Here is a 21911-nt window from a genome sequence, read left to right as displayed (position 1 = left end):
ACACACACACACACACACACTGTCACTCCCTCGGCCTTGCCCAGGGTTACCATACAAATCCCCTCCCACATCTCCATCCTCCTAATCTTGCCCTGCCCCTGCCTGCTGCTGATTGCCTCTCCCACTTCTGTCTCTTTCCTCCTCTCTGTTCAGAACACTCACGGTGAGGAGAATGAGGGTATGGGAGCAAACTCTGGCTTCTTTTCTCAGAGCTCTTCCTCCAAGAAGGCCAAGAGGGCTAAGAGAAGGGACATCGTCAGTTCTTTTGGCAGCCATTAGCTGCACTAATCAGCTAGTTGCGGAAGGATGGGCTAGTGTCGATCCACTCCAGACTGTCTGACACCCACCTGGCAGCTTGCATGTTTGATACTGGGACGGATCAACTGATGGGGTTGAGAAGGAGGCTAGAGCCTGAATTCCCCGGAGAGAGTTAAAGGAGTTTGACTTGGAAAAGAGGGGGCTCAGGAAGGTATGGTCTCAGATTTAATGCCTCAAAAGGGTTGTCCTTGTATGCATGTCTTGATTGACCCCAAGGGACTTCACAGAAAGTCCTGCAATCCAACCTAGATTTCCCTTCTTACAAGTGTAACCTTGAACCTATGAACCTCAAGTCTCTGAGCCTTACTTTTTCATCTGTCAAATGGGGCTTATTCATCAGGAAAGCTCCGTAAGTTCAGTATTAATGTGAAGTCTGTACAGCATCTAGGCTTAGCACATCAGACACTCGCCCTTCTGGTTTTTATTGTGAGAAGGAACAGACTGCCTTAGAGCTCCTATCCCCAGGAAGTATCTGGCCCAATACAAGTGGACTGCTGGGTGAAATGCCACAGCGATGACCGAGGACTCTATTTGCATGGAGGAAGAAATTGGATCAGGTGACCTCAAAGGTCTATCTGCCTCAGAACAGAGGTTAGAGGTTAAAGTAGAGCCTGCTCCCTGATCAACAGCGTTGGATGGGAGAGGCTAAGGAAAGAGGTTTGGCCTCAACACCCCAACTGAGGGAGAGGGTGGGGACTCCCAAAGCCAGCACCTTGCCTTCTTCCCATACCCACTGGGGCCCTGCTCTTCCTCCAGTCCAGCCTGGCAGCTGTTTCTGCCTTCTCTCCTCCCACCTGCCACAGCTTTCCTGCCAAGCAGGACTGTCGGGCTAACACTGGAGATAATGGGAACTAAAGGCAAGGGGTCTGAAGTACTGGGCAAAGGGCAGGAGTCTTAAGTCAAGTGGTGGTTCTTGTTATTACCCAGGCATTCTCTCTGGCCCAGAACTCTTAAAGCCAGAAAGGGGGCCCCCGGCCCCTGTTTGGAGGCAGAGGGAAACGGAAGACATTAATAAGCAGCCTCCTGGGATTTCACAGCAAAGTTGGCCCTAGGGGCGGGGCCTCCAGATCCAGAGCAGTTCCTCTCATCATCACACATGGTGATCTAGGAGAGGTCAGGGGCACAGCATCTCAGAGCAGGCATAGAGAAGAGGCAAAGCTTACAGCTGGGACAAGGGTTAGTAAATTACAGCTGGGAGTGACAGCGTAGTCACCTGTTGAAATACACCTCTAGATCCTTGACCTACATCCTGACCACGCCCTCCACTCCAACCCTTATGCTCTGCCTGCATTGTAGGCCAGGCTTGACATTCCTATCCAGATTTCAGTGAGCGCTAACCAGACAGTGTTTTATGACCCTCAACCCTTCCCAAACTACATCCCACACCACACTAACCCTCATCCATGTATGTATTCACCTCTGTTTTATCCCAGAACTTACCCCTTGTCTTCCTGGCCTGACTACCTCCTGCCCCACTTTGTTGATCTCCAGCAGCTGAATGGCACCATCCCACTCTCCATCTAGCTCCACCTTCCCAACCCTGCCAACTTCTACTGCGGGTTTCACACCCTTCTCGGCCTCCCCTGGCTCCCTTCCTTGGCACCATACTTCTTGCCCTTGGCACTCCCATGTCCCCGCTCCCCTTACATCCCTCACCCTCTACTCACAATTAATCTCCTCGCTCCCTTTCTCTTCTTGCCCTGACTTTCTTTCATCTTCCGATCTTCTCTTCTTTTGCCCCTTCCCCCCTCCATCCTCTCCTCTGATCTTTCTTGTCCTTTTTCTCCCCTTTCTCCAGACTACACAGGGCACGCACACACACACACACACACACACACACACACACACACACATACAGGGCATGCACACACACTCATATACATAGACACACAGGTACACACATCCCCTAGTCTTCATGGCTACTTCCCATCTTTCCTACAAGCTGGTGACCTGACTACTATAGTCACTATAGCAATGGGAACCTTCAGGAAGAGTGTACTGGTATCTCCCGAAGATGTGGGAAGTAAAGAGGGAGGAAATGAGCCCAGCAACCCTCCACCCAGTATTGTTCTGGCTGGAAGTGTCCACTGAACATGGGGTGGGGAAGAGGAAAGAAAAAAAGTGATGGACCAAGATAAAAAGAGTCAAGGATCTTTGACTACATCAAGAAGGCTGGAAGGGTGCTCCCAAACTATGTGAATGTGTGCTGGTACCTTCTGTAGACATTAGTACCTGAGAGAAAAAATACACCCGCTCTACTGTATGTGGTTGGGGATGTAGGCCAGCACCTGAGACTCAGGGGTTTGGGGTTGTCTTAGAAAAATTTCACTGTTGGGGCAGGTCTTCTGTGAGCCCCATGTGCCAAGGCTAATTACCTGCATCATGCTTCTGTAGAGTGGCCAACTAACCTGACCCTCAGCTCCTCTCAGTCACATGGCATGCCAGCTGCAGGTGTGTGCTGAATGCTAGGAGCCACCCCTCCTTCTGGGGACTCTGCACAATCTGGGGGCCCACAAACACATTTCTTCAACAATGGTCAGGTAGGACCCTGGAAAATGGTTACGTCTGCATCCCTGTGGTTACGGGGTACAGACCAGGATCTATTCGAGGAATGGCATATCAGTGTTCTGTTCATGCTCAGAAGAGAGAGTTCAGAGAAGCCTGAATTTGAGGCCTTGTCAGGTAGGGTTTAGAGGGAAGAGTGAGGGCATTCAGTGGGCTAGGCTTGTGGCAAGAAGGAGCTACTACAAACGGAGAAGGGTTCCCACAGCCAAAGTTCTTGTTCAGATGGATTCTGGAAATGGGATCTGGAATCTGAGCCACAAGTTTTTGGGCCAAAAGATGAGTCCAGCTGGCTCCAAATAAGAAAGGGATAAGAAAAGGAAGTTTAAAAAACAAAAACAAAAATCAAGCTTTTGAAAACCTAGACAATGTGTGTGCGCGTGTGCCTGTGCGTATGCGTGTGTGTGTGTGTGTGTGTGTGTGTGTGTGTGTGTGTGTGAACTCAATCTTGACAATGTTCCTAGCAGGAAAGCACCATTATTATCCCCATTTTACAAATGTAATAGTTGAGGTTTGGCAAGAAGAAATGACCTCCTTAAGTCACATAGGACAGGGAGCTGGGTTAAAAAACCTTGTTCTTTTCCCAGTGCACAAATGTATAAAGAAGATGTTAATATTGTCTGTCAGCTGTTGGAGGCAATGCCCTGCTAGCTATGAATAGACTGTGTCGAGAAGTTGGGCTGGCTATATGGGAGGCTTGGCAGAACCTATTGGAAACTTAGGGTACCCTCTGGAGTAGCTCAGATTCACCAGCAACCTCTTTGTTCAAGGTACCTGTTTTTTGTCCTTAAGATCCAGCAACAGATTTCTCCCTCTCTTGGCAGCCATATTTTGCCTCATGATAGGCTATCCAATCCCAAGTGGTCAGCCTTAAACACATAAACATAGGAACAACATTAAATGGGCTTAGCAGATGTGTATGTGTATGTATGTGCCAATAATAATTAAAGAGGTCATAAATTGGGGAGTAGGGATAGCATGCGAGGAGTTATAGGATGAAGGAGGGGTAGAAGTGATGTGAAAACAGTACATGTGTAGGAAGTTCTCAAAAAAATCAATTAAAATTTGATTTCAAAGGAAGACCCAGTGGAATCACTGAGGTGTCCTCTTAGGATAGTAACAGGAAGATCGGAAGAGGGGAGGTTTGTGCCTTCCTCATCTTCAGGCTTAGCAAAGAAGAAGGGAAGACCGTGGCTCCACATATCTTAAGAAAAGGTATATCTCTGTTAGTTTCCCAGTCTCAGTCTACTGGAAGTATCTGCCAGAGAACAGAAAAGGAGAAAGTGCCCTACACAGGCCTAACGCCTGCTGGAGCCCCACCCCATCCCTAGCACACACTGGAAGCTGGCAGAACCAAAAGAGAAAACAAATGCAGTGAGATCTTGTCACCTAAAAGCCAGATGATGTTTTGCCTGGACTCTGGATGTCCAGTTCCCATGTCAGGACTTTGTTGAGTCCCCAGTCTGAGATGCCTTGTCTTTGCCTTGGAAACAGAAAGAAAGAGGTGGCCCATAACATTCTGCATGAGACAAGGGCATGTGGTAGTGTGAACGTTTCCAGTGTCTCCATCTTTCTTGGTTTGAAGCAGTTAGCACATCTACCCAGCTAACTTCTGAAAGGTGAAGTATGTCTGTTCAGTTTTCAACTCAAGTTAATTCTTCAAAATTAGTTGGTTCTTCAAATAATAGACTCAAAATCTTTATTTTTCCTTGCTTATTAAAAATACAGTCTTTGAGAACTGTTAGAAACAAGAACTACAGTAGAGAAAAGGACCTAGAGACATTTAGGGGTTTTTCATTGTTATAAAGTATACGTAACAGAACTTAGCACTTCAAGGATATAATTCAATGGCATTGAGTACATTTCCATTTCATTACTACTTTTAAAGCATTTTCATTCTCCCAAACACAAATTTTCTACCTGTTGAACAATAATTCCTCTTTTCTCCTTCACTCTATTCCCTGGAAACCAACAATGTGCTTTCTATCTCTTTTAACTTGACTTTCTGGCTCCATACAGAAGTGGAATCATATATTATCTGTCCTTGTGCATGGCTCATTATATTATATGATGCTTTTAGGTTCTTCAAAGTTTTAGCATCTATCAGTATTTCATTTCTTCTTATGGCTGAATAATATTCTACTGTGTACATATGCCACATTTTGTTTATCCATTTATTTCTTAGTAGATACTTGAACTATTCTACTTTTTGACTATTGTGAATAATGTGTGTTACGTACATTGTTCTACTAATATTGGAGTACTTGTTTTCACTTCTTTTGAGTATATTTAGGAGAAGAATTACTTGGCCATACGATAATTCCATGCTGAAATTTTATTGGTTTGTTTTTGAGACAAGGTCTTGCTATGTAGCCAAGACTATCCTTGAACTTGGGATCCACCCTCCTTTGCCTCAAGTGCTGACGTGACAGGCATGCGCCACTGTGCCCAGCTTATAGTTGACTTTTTGAGTGACCGCCTCCCAGGTCTCTAGACATCTGTGTTACTTTCTACTCCATTCTTACATTTTGCAATCTGCACTACTTTACATTCATACCAGGAGTGACGTGAGCAAGGGTCTGAATCTCTACATCTTTGTTAACACTTGTGATTTTCTGGGCTCTTTTAATAATACCCATATTGATGTGGCCACATGGTCCCCTAATATTTTATTGTAGGTCTTTTTAACTTGCTGGCACTCTGAGTACCTTTCCATGTACTTAAATATTCATAAGCTCCATCCTTGATGAGTGGATGATATTCTGTCACAAGTTGCATAATTGATTTAACAGGCCATGTACCGTTAGATATTTACATTGCTGCCTACTTTTTACAATTATAAATAACCCTGTGGTAGATATCTTTGGTCATAGACTTGTTTCCAATCTGTGGTTTTTGCTAATAAAGAGTTTCAATTCTTTTTCCTTATTCCTGTTCTTTGCTGAATTTTTGAATCACACATGATGCATGCTTATTTTATCAAATCTAACAATATGGAGATTTAGAAAGAGAACGTTAATAATCCTCCTATTCAGTCTTTCCTAGTTCCATTGCCCTAAGGTCGCGAATGTTAACAATTTTGTGTATATCCTCTCCTTCTCTGTAAGCTTACATAAACAACTACACAAAATGACTCTGTCTTTGTTTTGCATACAAATGGAAGTATAAACATCCATTCTGCAGAATGAAGTTTAAAACTAGACTTACAGAATCACATTATTAACCTCTGTAGTGCTACGGGCATACATTACTAAATCTCTTTCAAATTACTAGATTATTCTAGTTTATACCCTCAACAAAAAAATGTGAGGCTAATTTGCTTGAAAAATGATCTAACCTCAGCTTCTCGTTGGCGTTCTTTTGGTTAGACATTTGTTTCTCTGGTTTATAAGTCATTTGTAATGCTTGTCTGTGAATTGCTAGTTCATGTTTTCTGTTTTTATTAACAATTTGTTTGCTCTCCTTCTTATGGATTAATGATATTACCCTTTTTCTGATCACATTTGTGACAGATTTGCAGAGCTTGCTGCTTGGATCTTAGAGCTGAAAGGAGAGAATGAGACGGAAGGGCACCATCCTAGTCATGCAAGTCACACCCTTCATCTTCCTTAGTTCTTATGCAGGCCTTGGGAAGTGTGCACACACCATCCCCTTTCTGCAGTGGGCACTACAGTGGCAGAGTAGTCAAATAGCTTGGAGTCATCTAGCCCATGGAGTTGGAGCTGGAAACTGCAGGTTGGCAGACAGCACTACTACTCAATCTGTGCTAGTGCGCATATGGATAAAGCTTTCTACTTTTGTTTTGGAGACATCATTTACAGAGAGGCTGTTGTTTTAGCAGGACACAGCTTGTTTATCAGGAAAGGGTGGGTCGGGGAGGTCCACAACCTTGCCTGTGCTTTTCTTACTGGCAAGAGCACACCTGGGATTTTTGAGGGCAGGCCTGTTTGAGATAAAGATGTTTGACTCCAACTTCCCACCACCCATGTGGCTTACTTAACAACCATCTTCTCGGATTCAAGTTGCAGCTCAGAAGTAGGGAGGATGTAGTTGGCTCATAGTCATAAGCAAATTAATGGTCACAGCTCATTTCCAGTGATATGTCTAAGTTGACACAGCTAGTTATTGGCAGAGGCAGAACCAGAACCAGAACCAAGTTTTGACTGCCCATCTGTTAGAGTCAAGGCTTCTTGATGAAGAATTTTTGTGGGAAAGGAGCAATTATGTGGGGTGCATAAGATGTCACCTTTTCTCTGGTCTCTGACATTTGAGTGTTCCAGGACAAGGCTATTCCAGATTTCTAGAAGCCCTAAGATGGTAGGACTGGGGATAGAACTCATGTCCTAGGGGCAACAAAACATTTCTAGTAGAGACAGCTTCCAGGCCTGAACTAATTGTGTGTATGTGTAGGGGAAGGGGGGAAAGGAATACTTTGGGGCTATTTTTTTGCTTCTTGTTTATTGGTCTGCAGTGCTGGAGCCTGAATTCTTGCCTTGCATTGGCTAGACAAGTGCTGTACCATTGAACTACATCTCCAGTCCGACTGGAGTGCTTTGACAGGGAGCAGAAGTGATCACTTGTAGAATTCAAATGTCCTTTCCCTCGCACCCACTTACAAATCAAACTCTACTTCTACAGGAAGTGGGATGGATAGATTGATTTTGGAGAATCATTCTCTATCCAAGTCTAGAAACCTCTCCTCAAAAGGGCCTGAAACTACACCAAAAAGACATTTGAGTAACAGAGTTGGATGGTGACAAACTGAAGGGACTGTCCCCAGGGCAATATGGTTGGTATAGAAGAGCTGGCGCACTGAAGTACAGGGGTTTTCTGTAGACCGGTTGTTGTGCCCTTCCTTGCATTATGCTTTTTACATTTTAAAATTATATTGATTTGTGTGAATGGGGGTTGCACATCCAACAGCACACCAGGGCAACTTCTGGGAGCCACTTATCTTCTTCCACAAAGTGGATCCTGGAGTTTGAACTCTCCCCTCAGGCCACCCTCTTTGCTAGCCTTTAATGTAGTCTTTGCTCTCACTTGGAACCCCACTTTTAACCTTCAAAACTAAGAAGTGGAGTCATTGTGAGGCTTGAAGGACAGACATCATCCTAATTTCTTACAGTGTCTTTGTGGTAGAAGGTACTCAAGAAATGCTAACCACTGTTATGATTATCATTGTTTATGAGCCTTGGATAAGTTATTTAAGCTCTCTGGTCCTCTCTGTCCTTATCTGTAAAGATTTGTTTGTCTCTCAGTGGGTGATTATGGGGAATCAATGAGTTAATAAATGTCAGGAGTAAATACTTAGAATAGAATTTGGCATACAGTAAGCACTTAATAAATGGTAGCTATTTTCTCATCTTGATTAGATGTGCTTAGTCCAAACGATTGCTTAATACCCAGTTGAAATTCTCAACATTGAGGTGGGCTGCTGAGGAGGAGGAAAAAGTAGTGTTTGAAGAGGTAAAGTGTCTGGGGTGAGGGTAGGAATTAGAAGCTAGAAGGCAATTGGGAACATTTTAGTAAGTGCATAAAGACCTGTTTAGGTGGGTGAGGTGGCAGGTGGAGAGAGAGAAAAAGGTCTCCCAAAGGCCGTGATTCACATTATAGCAAAAGAATGGCCATAGTCACCTTTGACCAGATCTCTGTTCTTCTCAGCCTGTCATCTACCTGGAGGAGGGAAGGGAGGCAGGAGAAGGGAACTGGTTTTTCAGTGCCACTAAATGATGGTGAAGATAGCTTTCTGAAAAGAAAAAAAAACAAGTGTGCTGCAGAGAAAGAGGAGCATGTGCAACTCAAAAGATGCTGTACTTGCCTGTGTCACACCAGTGTTATTCCTGTGGTGAGCAGCATAACCACTGCGCAAAAAAAAGCCTCAGAAACTCCCCCCGCCCATCTTAGCTTCCCTCTTTGTCTATAAGACTCCTTGTTTGCTCTTTAGTTTGTTAAGTGCACCTGGATGGAGCCCAGAGCCCAGACACTCATGATGGAGTAGATGACCCAGGGTCTCTGGGGAAGGGCCATGTGGACTGAGTCTGGCAACGTTGGTTATATCAAGTCTTTGGTATTTTGTTTTGTTGTTTTTGAGGCTCTTGACTGCAGATGAGGTTCTTTCTATTTATTTTTTCATTTTATCGAAGTAATACATGTTCATACTTTTCAGTTACCGTCACGATACGCATGATACACATATGCACATGTATGTGTGTATGTCTCCAGTGGCTCCTGAATTTACTCTTCAGAGTTAAAGACTTGAAACTTTCCTGGTTGCATTTGTTTTTGCAACCACAGTATTAAATGCTATGCCAATATTGCAATGCTACTTGATTTTTCCTGTGTACATACACATATAAACAGACAAAAGTCCACAACATGTGTATGTTTGTGCATGTATATGTCTTTTTGATAATATGTAAATACGGAAGAACGCTTGTCATTGAAACAGTAGCCTGTGTTTCACCCTGGAGCTCACTCTTGAGTGTTAAATACTTCTTATTCTTCTGACTGTTTTTGTTGTTGTTTTGCTAATATTTCTTCACATTTCTAAATGGCACGTCAATATGCTATTTCTTTTTTTTTCTGTTTTAAATTATCTATTGACTTTTTTTTAAAAAAAATCTGGTTAGAGGAAGATTTAGCTTTCTTATTACGGGCAGCACCATATGTGTGCACACACTTTTCCTCCTTCCATACATCTAATATTGGTGCATCCAAATTTCTGATTCTAGCAGTTTAACTTATTTACATTGTTAATTTTATAACCATTGTTTACATCTACTAATGTAAGACTGTATGATTAATATTTCATTCCTTGGTCAACTTGATTTCTTGGAGTTAACAATAGCCACTTATTTCCCCTTTGCTTGGTTTTCTTTGACATTTTGCTAACATATTGCCAATTTCTTCATTCACTGTAAAAATCCATGAAGACATATTCATAACCCATTATTTTCATTTTTCCCTTTCTTGGAGGTCTTCACATTGAGCTAGCTGCTGGGAGCTTAGCTTTCAGGTACTTGGCCAACAGCTTCTTATGCATACATCCTCCAGTCTATATCAAGAGACCATGTGAGACCCTGAAAAGGATGTACATGAAAGTAAGATATGATCTCTGTTCTCAACAAGCCTAAAGTCTTAGCGATGTCTCATTGAAAAGCTTGGACTCTATCCTGTGACTTTGAATTAGGTCATCTCTTTGGTCTTATACTTGAGGCAAGTTGCCCCCTCTCCTTCTGCAATGAGTTATCAGTAGGTTAAGATATATTCCCGCAGAGAGCAAAGGGTATCTCAGACTACAGTAACAGAAACAGTTTCTAGGACAGGGAGCCTGATAGCTCTTCCACTTTGTGTCAATAAAACATATCTGGGGACTGTGTTCAGTTGCAGAAAAAAAGACAACAGTGGCTTTTGTGGCTGAATGACCATACAGAAGGGGGAACTAAAAAACTCCATCTTTTAAAATGGTTGGAAAACCTGGAGGGACGTTTGGCTTCTTGGAAGCTTTGTGTACACATACTTACCTCTACTTTTCTTTTCTTGCATTCCCTTTTCAGATCCCTCCAGTCTTGTTCCTTCCCCTGCTGCTCCACTGAAACCATTCTCACTGTGAGGAGACTGTATCTTAATTACCCAAACGAAAGTGATTTCACCTACAGAAATCCTTATCTGCTGGCCGCCCCCGCCCCCACCCCCAGTCTGTGACATTCTCTCCTCTCTTAATTTACAGAATGCTGCTCTCTTCCTCTTCTCCTCTAATTGCTTTGGAGGTTCAAAGCAGAGCCTTGTGCAAGCTAGGCAAATATTCTACCACTGAGTCTACCACTGAGCTACACACCCAGTTCTCCTCCAACCTCTTAAACCACTCCTCCATCTTCATCTTATTTCTTTCCTCCACCTGAACTTAAGTTACTGTTTCCCCAAGGCTACTGTCTATAAAGAAGCTCCTTTGTCTCCTCCCTAGACTTCTATATCACCTTAGCACCTGGGGCGCACTAGGTTACACTGCCATAAAAAGTTACCACCCAATATCAGAGGCTTTAATACAACAAATGGTTATTTCTTGCCATGATTCATGCCCAAGACAGGTCAGCAGGGATGAAACATCTTTTTATAATGATCACTGTATAGGGAAGAGGGATCATCTATTTCAACTTTGCTTCCACAGTTAGAAGCAGAAGAAAGAATAGGGCAAACATGTGTCAGCCCTAAACTGTCTCCTATCTGTGTAACTTCAAGTCAGGTTTCATTGACTATGTAAAGCTTATGATCATGCCCAACTTCAAAAAGAAAGCATAGTCCCACTGTGTTCCTAATGACTAATCCCTGAGCTCCCTATGACTTGGAGATCATTGTCAAGATTCCCATCTTTTATTTTTTACTTAAGTTTTTTGAGATAGAGTCTCATGTAGGTCAGATTTTCCTTGAATCTACCATGTAGACAAGGCTAGCCTTGAACTTGCAGCAAGCCCCCTTGTTCTGGCTCCTAACTACCTGGTAGGATTATTGATTGGCATGTGCTACCACATCACTTTCAGATCCTTCTTTTAGAGCTCAGGCCATTAGTCCGGCTGCATCCTTAACATTTCCATTTAGTAGACCCTCATATACCTCAAAACCACATGTCTCCAAGTTGGCTTCATCCTCATTCTCAGATACACCCCTCCTGCATCTCTTTCCTTAATAGACAAAACCGGCAGGTGTGGTGGCACATGCCTTCGATCCTGGCCCTGAGGATTTAGAGGGGAGAGGATCACAAGACTTCAAGGCTAACTTTGGCTACTTAGTGAGTTTGAGAGCAGCTTGGTCTACATGAGACTCTGTCTCAAAAGAACAATTTTTAAAAGACTAAAATGAAATTGTATTCATCTTACCACACAATCTGGAAGTGTAGTAGTTACCCCCGACCCGTCTACCTTGGCTGTTTTCTGCATCTATAAGTAATCTTGTCAGTTTCACTTCATTAACATTTTTTCTCACGTCCACGCCTTCCTCACAATTTTTTCCCTCAGGCAAGAAAATTTTAAATTTTGTTGGATCGTTCTTATAACCATTGTGAAACCAAAGTCTCACAAAAACCTTAATAATGTATCTTAACATTCATTCATTTAGTGTGCATTATTGCTAACCTCAGTGCTAGGAGAGGTTCCTACACTCATAAAAATATATTTATCCATTATTTTAATACTTACCTTATTTTAATACTTACATTTTTTGTACTCTCAAATGTTAAATTGTGCTGCTGCTGCTTTAATCGAAGCCCTCATAGTATTTTATTCAGACGTTTGCAATAGTCTAGCTCGTCTCCCTGCCTCCAGTCTTAATGTTAACACTCAGTTCTCCGCACTTGCAGACAAAAGTCGGAAAAGTTAGTTACAAAAGTGATAAGCAACCTCCTCAAACCCCCGAAACACGGTCATACTAAATTGCCCAGATTGGCTCAAATTGGTGATAGTCCTGCCTCAGCCTACCAAGCAGCAGGGATTACACCAGGCCAGGAGTAAACATATTTAAATAAGCAGTTATTATAGCACATTAAAAGCTCTCCACTGCCTATAGGAAGGATCCTAGTTTCTCCCCAGTATACAAGGCATGTTGGTATGGCCATGTGCTTCCTGTGCAGCCCCCCCCCCCGTTCCTTCGTAACCTCCCGTCTGCACCCTCTAATTACACTGAGCTACCTCCATTGTCTGAACCCAGAATTATTTCCTACTTGCAGGTTATTATGCCCGCTGGTTCCCGTGCCTGAAGAGTACTTTATTCCCTCTCTAGTTCACCCGTTGAGCATCTACCCCACCCCCTTCAAGTTCTAATTCAAGCCTTCCCTACACGGAAATGTGTTTTCTGTCCTTCAGCCTCCAAAACACAGCTAATCACTCTTCCCTTTATCCTACCATGGTGGCAAGTACATGCGATTTCACACAGGAGCTTATACTGATTAATTCACATGGCTGTTTCCCTTGCTTGAGACAGGAATCTTGTCCTATTCATCCCCTTTATCTGCAACTCCTAGCGTAGAGCCAGGCACTCAGGTATCCAGGGTGTGCTTATCGTAGGAACAAATGGATGAGGAGACTGGATTCAGAGTTTACACATTCCTAAGAGCTGGCTCAAGCGAGGAGCAGGGCTGTACGTGTTATATATGGCCCCAGAAGAGCTAGTAAGATACATGGGTGAAGTCACAGAAAGGCATTTCTTTTGACTCCAAAGAAGGAAGAACTTCATGAATCACCAGCGTTCTCGGAAGCTAAGGGCTACCGAAGAAGGCAGGAGCTCTCTGTGACAGTGTTTACGATTAGAAGCTGCATGACACTGTACTGTGATGATGGGGTGGATAATTTGGTGGAGTGATGACTCTCACAGTCCGTTCCATTACAGAATAGTTAGGCACTCGCCTCCTCTGCTCATCTAATTGCCATCACTCATCTAGGCCTTTTCCGAACTGTCCCCAGATCAGGGATAATACTCTTCCATTAGTCCACCCTTGGCCAGAGTGGGCACATCCGGCCTTCAAGCAGATGGTCGAAGAGGCGTGGAAGTATGAGGACCCTCTACACCAGAGTAGCTTTAGGCTCTCGCCCACCTCTCCAGCTCTTTCCCCCACCTTTCCTTCAGGCCAGACCAGGCCACTGTGACTCATAACTGCTCATACTAAGAAGGACAGCTGTGCTTATAGACCCTAAAGCAAAGCCCTGTCATAACCTGGATTTGCCTTGTAATGCCTCTAATCTGGTTCTGACTTTACCAATCCCAGCTGACTACTGCAGAATTACATCCAAGCTCTGACACTGGCCTTACTCTGTTCCGGTCCCACTCTGTTGGAGTCAAGAGTAGGAAAGAACTTTCTCTGCCCGGTAGAGCCCCTCCCATAATCCGATGTTCACTCATAGATTCTGTGCAAGAAGGCATCAAGTTAGGAGCCAGGGTGTCTCTCAGATCTCTAACTCAGTTATTCCCTTTTTATGGACCTCGGTTTTCGTGGGGGTAAAAACTGAGGTTAGGTTGGTAGCTTGTATTCTGTGGCTTTTGCAGACCGTAGATTTTGTCCTAAGCTCAGCCCTCCTTGCTGAGTTGCTTTTACAAGCACTGCAGCTGCGGCTCCTGGCCAGGGGTCCCACGGGTACATTAAGAAAATAAGCAGCCATGAAGAAAGGGTCTGTGGGGAAGATTTGGATGGGGAAACAGACCCTAGGGAGAGAAGTGAGTTGGAAATCAGGAAGGAAACTGCTTGCTTCCTGGTTGTAAACTAACTGAAGCTTTCCCCATGGAGGGCTTTCCAGCCCCAAATCTAGGAGCTGCCAATGGCCTCCTCTCTCTAAACCTTCTGGCCCTGAGGCCTGACTTTGGGGTGTGGCTATGCCACAATCCTCTATGAAGTCAGACATTTCTTTGTAAAGGAATGTAGAACAAAAATGCCCCCGGCCAGGGCTACAAGCCAGTAAGTTGAGGATAAGGCTAGCTGGGTCATTCCACTCCTCCCTAAACTGACATTTGCAGGGCCCAGGAGAGATGGGTTTCCCCTTTGTCTCGCCCCTCCAGTTTGAGGGGTGGTTCTGCTGCCCAGCTAGGAGGAGGGGTGAGACAGACTTCCTAGCTTCCTTTTCTGGGTTAATTGGTGTTCCCTCTAGTTATTCCCTATTTCCTTCCCCTTCCAGTTCCCATAGCAACTGGGCTGTAGCAGCCAGAACTTGATTGAGACCTGTGGTGGCCCTACTGAGGTGGGGAAAAGGGGGTACTGGTAGTTCAAGGTTTCCTAACTACCTCTTCTTCCCTATCCCTGCTCCCTCAAGGATCTAGGATGGTTCCACTCAGAGAACAGAGCATAATGGAGAAGGCATTCTGAAGGGTTGATTTGAAGATTCTGAAATTCTAGAACAGGCCTGTTCTTGTCAACTGTCCTCTCCTATCCAGCCCCTGGTGTCTGGCCCCTAGCTGAGGATCCAGTTGCCAACAGAATTTTTCAGTAGGAAGAAGAAGATTCCTGGAGTTGGAATTATGAAAGCGGGTTTCCATTTCCTTTCTCTACCATTATTTTATGTGGTTATACTCAAGTTCTTCTCCCCTTGCTAGACCTCAGTTTCTCCACCTATATAATGGTAAAAGTGACATTCTCATCCCTGGCTGCATGGTGAAAATTGCTTGAGGTCATTTTCTAATTACAGATGTGTGGGGTTCTGTCTGCGGAGATTTTGACTTGTTGGTCTGAATGCCATGTGAACCAGGCGGGTATATGTATTTTTAAACTCCCTAGTGGTCCTGGTATATAGCTAGAGTTAAGAATCTGAGAGCAAAAGGTCTCCAGGGTTCTCCCAACTTCCTTTATCTGGTTCTAAGGCACTTCCTTCTCTTCCTACAATGCTCACCTCAACAAGCCCTTATAGCCCTTTCCTATTCTTTCCGAGCAGTGCTGGCCTTATGTCCCAGCCCCAACCAAGCCAGCCACCTGGCACAGGCATCAATCACACCGGTGAGACAGGACAAAGAATATAATACGATCTTGGGAACAGAGTTTCAGAGTCTAAGGTGGCCTTATTGCCAGGTGGTAGCATTGTAAGCTAGACTATCACCTGAAACAGTCCCCAGGCCACCTTAATGCATATGGGCCAGCAGTGTCTCAGCTGGCCAGCTGTGGGGCTTAGGAATTCGATTACCTCTGAGCTCACTGTGGCTTCTATTCCCCTCATTAGCTTCTTGCCTGTTCCTGCCTCACCACCCACAGGCCTGGTGTCCTCCCCAGGCAATCTGCTCACCCACTTGTTGCCATGGTGACTCCAACTGGGGGTGTGAGGACTGAAGGGGGGTCGGCTAATTAAGGAGAAAGGCCATACTCCCACTGTCAGGCCACCCCTTCTCCCTCCCCCACCCTCTCAGATGAAGGGAGCGCCCAGACTCTGTAGTTTGTTACTGAGCTAATTGCAGTCACCCCTGAGGAGAGCAGGCTCGTCACTGGGAACTCCTTGTCCAGAGGCAGAAACACTGGACTGGAAGAGCCAAGGAGACTCCCCCAGGGTCCTCTGAGCCCCCCCCACTCCACTGATGAGCGCAGAGCAGGGGGCTGATTGCACAGTTTAGGGAGAGAGTGAGGTGGTCTCTTGGTCTAGGCTGCTGCAGTGGGATTGTGGCTGTGGACAGAAACGCACCTTGGCACTCAGCGGCCCAGAAGATGGAGGGATGGAGGGAGTTCTTGGGTGCTGAAGCCCTTGGCTCTCGAGATTTTAGTTTCTTTTCTGTCTTACTTCTGCTTCTCCTTTCCTCTGTCCAATTGTCAACCCTTTTTGTTTGTTTGTTTTTGTTTTGTTTTGTTTTGTTTTTGAGACAGGGTTTCTCTGTGTCACAGCCCTAGCTGTCCTGGAACTCACTCTGTAGACCAGGCTGGCCTCGAACTCACAGAGATCCGCCTGCCTCTGCCTCCTGAGTGCTGGGATTGAAAGCAGGCACCACCTCCTCTCGGCTGTCGAGCATTCTTTGAACATGTATCTTTCTCATTTATTCTTGTCCTTGTCTATCCTTCCCCGTGTTCTCTTGCTTCTATCTTTTTAGTGACCCCTTCTCTTAACATCCCCCCTTGCCTCCATCTTACCCCTTCTGCGCCTGCCCGAGCTTATTTCCTGCTCTTTTTTACACTTTTCTCACGTTCACCTCACTCTTACCCTGTGTACCCCATGCACACCCTCCGTCTCTCTCTCTCCTTCTCTTCTTATTCCCAACTGTGGTCTTACCTTGGTGATTGCTATCATCTCTCATCCTGTGCACCCCTACTCTTTATTATCCTCTTCCTTATGATCGGATCGATCGTCTCTTTTACTACATATACCACTGCCACTTCCTCTTAGCCCTTAAGCGCTTTCCTTACGGCCCTCTTTTACCCTTCCAGCTCCTTCCCTGCATCTTACCTTTGCCTGTTCATTTTCACTCTCTTTTTGAATCTGCTATCCTCCTTTTGGATATATGTCTCATCTCAGTTGTTTCGCCTTTAGGAGTTAGTATAAATAAAACTGAAGACACGTGCATTAGACTTAGACCTGTCTGCAAAGATAGCCGGTGAAGCACTGGTATCATGGTCACCACTTAGAAGGAACGCTCAGATGTCCATGCCATTCATCTGAAGCCATTCTCTTCTCCTAGCCCATGTGTACTCATTCATTTCTATATCTTCGCTCAATCTGTCGCCTTGTTGGCACATCTTATCTAAAAATCCTTCTTTGAGTCCAATCTTGACCGCTTTTTTTTTTTTATATACAGGAGCTCAAAACTCACTATGTAGAGAGAGATGGCCTTGAACTCTTGATCCTTTTGCCTCCACCTCCCCAAATGTGGCGATTACAAGCATACCGCCATAGCTACTTTATACAGTTCTAGGGACTGAATACAGGATGGATTACCGTACCACACATAAGGTACCAACACACCTACCTTATGGCTTGCTAGGGGATCGAGCCAAGAACTTTGTGCACTCTGTGCAAGGACTCTACTAATTAAACCCTATTCATAGAGCCCAATCTCAGCTGCTGTCTCCTCATGGAAATTTTTCCCAGTTTACTATTAGCTACCAGGAACCATCGTTCAACCCTTGTTGTGGAATCAATCATATGTCACAGATTGTTAGGTATGTCTGCTTATGAAACTGGAATTTTCATGGGGCAAGGGACCTGTCCTCATTTACTTATCCTGTTCATTCAGTCATGAGATTTTTAAAATGTATATTGCACTGAATGCACGGTGGTTAATAAAGATCTTATATGCAGCTCGCAGTTTAGCGGAGCCGACAGAAACGAAAACAAGGACGCAGACCAAGTAGCTTCTGTGGCGAATAAACAGTTAAGAATAATTAGGGCTGTGTCCTTTGATGAGAGTACTGAAAGAGACACTCGGCAGAAGGGATATTTAACCTGAGCCCCGAAAGATGTAAAGGGTTCATGTATATCAACAGTCGGGTGAGGAACAGTCCAAGCCAGGAGATCATGTGTGCCAAACCCAGAGGTAGAAAGAAGTAGGGCACGTTCAAGAAAAAGAAAACCTGCTTTGTGCAGCATGATGGGCTTGAAGAGAGATAGAAAATGAGGTTGGAGAGAGATGGGCAGAGGTCTGCAGAGCTTTGAAGTCTGTGCTTAGATATTAGGCTTTTAGTCTAAATGCATCTCAGGGCCTGAAGCACCGGAGTAACATAATTTGATAGCAGCTTGATTCCACTCTTATTCTCGCACAGTAGATTGGAACAAGCAAAAGTGGGGGTGGGAGGCATCTGTTATCCAGGTGAGAGATTATGCCAATCTCCAAAAAGGTGGCTTTGGCTTCCTCCAGGAGACATTGGACTAAAGCTGGGGACGTTCTTTAAGAGGAGACACTGCTACTGGTATCTAATGTGTGAAGGCCAGGAATGTTACTCAGTACCCTTCAATGCACAGCACAAGCCCTAAGACAAATGATTATCTGTCCCTAAGTGCCTCAAGTTTTTCTGAGGAAGCATAGACTTGAGGGGAGACAAGGTATAGAGCAGGGGAACTTTCTCACTAGAATCGGCCTGGGGTGAGAGTAGCCTAGATAAAGGAAAGAGAGTACAGATGGAGTGAAACCACAAAGGAAGATTCCAGGACCAATGGAGCAGTGGCCATGATGTCTGCTCCAGACCAGGGCTGAAGCCAACAAGACAGAGCCTGGATTAAGTAGAGCTCAAAGACACATGTGGTGCCTGGAAAGGCAGATTACAGTTTTTATTAAAAATAACCCCTCACATTTGTATTGCCCTTTAGTGTTTATAAAACATTTTCATATGTGCCATACTATGTAGTCCAAAGTAGTCCAATGAGGTAGAGCATTAATTGTTCTCATCTCTTTCTTGAACTTAGAAGCTTACCACCATCAACAAAGGAAATGTTTATCAAGTTGAATGGAACTGAGATTTGCTTCATTATATATAGGGAACCTCAGAGGGATCAAAACACCTCTTTGAACCAAGTGTAAAATGATTGAGCGGAATGAATTGATTAGGAACATTCCTTCTATTCTGACATAGGATTGATTTTGTGATTTTGGCCAACAATTCTAGATTTTCGATGGTGGTGAATTAGAGAACTCAAGAGCCTTGGCTTTGACATGGGTCATCTTAGGCTGGGATGTAGACACTTCTAACAAGGCCTCCTCCAAACTCTGGGATTAAGTTGGTTTAGCCGCATAGGGAGACACAAGAACCCCTCCCCCACATGACACCGGCTGACGCTGTTTTCTTTCCTCCACAGGCTGTCTACAAGGCCTGGCTGTGCTCAGAATACTTCAGTGTGACCCAACAGGAATGCCAGAGCTGGGTGCCTTGCAAGCAATACTGCTTGGAGGTGCAGACCCGATGCCCCTTTATTCTCCCTGACAATGGAGAGATGGTGTATGGAGGCCTCCCTGGCTTTATCTGTACAGGTAAACTCAGGGCCCTGGGGAAGAAGGAGGAAGTGAAAGGGGTTAGGGGAATGGGGACAGAAAGGCATTAAGGGGAGTCAGGCTAGATGGAGGTCAGTGGCAAGAGGAGTGGGCAATCAGGTCCCCAATTTGAGATAGGGCCCAAAGGAACAGGACAAAAAGACCAGAGTGACCATATCTATTCAGAATATACTGAGCCACAAGTCACTCTGGAGAAACCCGCGTAGTCCCTGGAAGAAGAGATCTTAGAAGGGAAGATGTGAGGGCTGGAAGGGAGGGTTTCTTGAGTAGGGCTACTGAGCCTCAACTTTGAACATCCCCTTTCAGATAAGGCAGAGCCATGATCCCCCAAAGCACCCCCCCAACACACACACCTTCCTTATCCCTTGGCAGGGTTGGTTGATACTTCACCAAAGCGGCCGGAAACCAAGTGCTGTGACGTGAAGTGGGTCTCCTGTGAGTCGGAGAAGAAGAAGTTCAAGGACTCTGAGCACCCCAAAACCCACCACCAGCAATTTCACCATTCCTTTTTCCACCACTACCCCCAACAGTACCAACATTACCACCCCCGCCATGAACCTCCAAACCGTGCCAGCAACAAAGCCTCCCTGCTGCCGGTCTCTGGGGGCTCCTGCATCAGTCCTAGCAGGATCCGGCTCTGTTTCCTTGTTCTTATACTCGTCCATACCGTAGTGTCCTTCTCTAGCAGCCAGGGTGGCGGGGGACTGGGGCTGGAGACACTGCCTGCCCTAGAGGAAGAGTGACCTCCACCACATCCTGACATCAGCTCCAGCCCTGCCCCAGGTTGGGGGGGAGGGAGCACCTCCCACGGGAAATGTAGGACCAGGTGTGGGTTGGGGGAGAAATGGGGGGCCATATATTGTCCCCAGTCTACCCCTTTCCTAAAAGCAGCTCCAATATAATGGCCAGAAGGCCCACAAGGAGCTGTAAAACTCACCCTGGAGAAAAAGGTAGGAGCAGCAGGTGCCCCCCCCAGCCCCACCCATAGGGCTTAGTGAAAAGGGGGGGGAGTGAGAGCTGGAATTGCCCACTCCTGCCAAGAGCCCTGACCCCAGGGAAGGAGGCTGCCATCCCCAGCCTCATCTCTGCATGGAATGTTGGGGGGCACAGAGGGGAGTAGTTCTCCCCCCTCCACATTCCTTTCGTTGCCAAGATCCTTAATACCCTCCTGCCCGTATCACTGCAGGTGACGGCAGACAGTGTGGTCGCCCTCCTGCCACTTCAGTGCACCCTGAGTGTGGGGCTGTCACAGTGAGAAGCATCAGATGGGGGCCTGAGGCCCACAGGGCCACAGCTAGGAAGATGCCCCAGTTAAGCTGCCCCCACCATCCTAGGTAATGAGGGATTGGAACTGGATATGGAATGGGTGGTAAAAGAGAAGGAAGATAGGGAAGGGAAGAAGACAGGGGAGAGAGAGGTGGACAGAGAGATGGTTGCATACTGCCACCTGTCTCTGGGAAGGTGGGTAATTAGCGTTGAGCTCAAAAAAGGTCCCCTAAATCAGAATGAGGTGCACAAGGAGGCCCCTGGGGAAAGAGCCCAGGAGCCAAAACCCAGAAGGCTGAGGGCGCATGTTGGACTGCCGCTATCTGGAGGGACATATCTCACAGAAGGTGCACACACTCCCTAGGGCTGCCCTTGCCCTGGAAATCTTGGCCTTGTGGCCATAGACCTTTCATTTCCAATCTCCATAGGGAGGAGGGACTTGAGCCCAAGTGTGTCAGGCCTGGCCTGGGTCCCCACACTCCCCCATCCTGTCCTAGCCCAGGCCTCCATGAAGGAGAACCTGGTGGCGTTGCCCCAGAGCTCTCCAGAGATGAGCCTTCCCTAACCCAACCTGTGTCCATCCCCAGCCTACCAAAGAGTATTCATCCCTTCCCATCCCTAACCTTGTGGCCTATTGTCCCACTGAGGGACAGCTAGTCTCCTCCTCACCTTTTAGCGGGTCCCTTTCTCTAGCCACCCTTTGCCCTTGTTGGACAAAGTTCAGAGACTGGCAAGAGGCCTCTGCCTGGAGATAATACTTAATGTGCTGCTGCTGACCCTTGGCTGAGAACCTTCATTCAGTCTCGAAGGGTGAGTGAGATGAGGCTCGGAAGCCCTTGGCCTACACTGATCTGAGGAAAAGGTAGGCCACATTGCCTGGGTGCCGAAAAGTCAATGGAAGCTGACAAGAACAGGAACCGGATTCTTTATGGGGCAGGCCAGGGGCTTTCAGAGATCAAAATGATGAGTAAAGGAGGACAGCCGTGGGGCAGCATTACAGAGAAACAGGCGAGGGCAAGGGAAGGAGGAGCTGCACCTTGCCAGCTTTAGGATGGATGGACGCCTCCCTAGTCAAAAAGGGTTTCTTCATCCGAGGGCGGTGGTTGGATCCCAATTCAGCTTCATGAGCCTATGGAGCCCTTCTCTCTGCCGGTTTACTCATATCTCACAGCCTGTCCTCTGCCTGGACCCTGTGTCCTCCATCTTTGGGCCCTCAGCACTTGGGGTCTGGCCACATGCCCCATCCCTAGAGTGCTCTTTTCAGCTGGGGAGGGTAAGAGGTGCTGGACCCTTCCCAGATGTGCTTATGTATTAGAGAAAGGTGGAGGCTTTAAGCT

The 21911-nt window shown here is 45.8% G+C and overlaps 1 protein-coding gene across 1 annotated transcript in view; it reads left to right on the top strand.

Moving 5' to 3' along the window:
- The window catches only part of Fam155b (family with sequence similarity 155 member B), a 24712-nt gene extending 3978 nt beyond the window's left edge, over nucleotides 1-20734 (top strand). Inside the window, exons 2-3 of the mRNA XM_005358623.3 lie at nucleotides 19116-19287; nucleotides 19681-20734. Coding sequence (XP_005358680.1) covers nucleotides 19116-19287; nucleotides 19681-20051 — 543 coding nt within the window. The 3' untranslated portion in view covers nucleotides 20052-20734. The remainder of the gene's footprint in view (nucleotides 1-19115; nucleotides 19288-19680) is intronic.
- Nucleotides 20735-21911: the final 1177 nt, after the last annotated feature.

This window comes from Microtus ochrogaster, chromosome X (assembly GCF_000317375.1).
Source record: "Microtus ochrogaster isolate Prairie Vole_2 chromosome X, MicOch1.0, whole genome shotgun sequence".
In the NCBI taxonomy this organism is placed as follows: domain Eukaryota; kingdom Metazoa; phylum Chordata; class Mammalia; order Rodentia; family Cricetidae; genus Microtus; species Microtus ochrogaster.
This window is presented reverse-complemented; position numbering and strand designations above follow the sequence as displayed.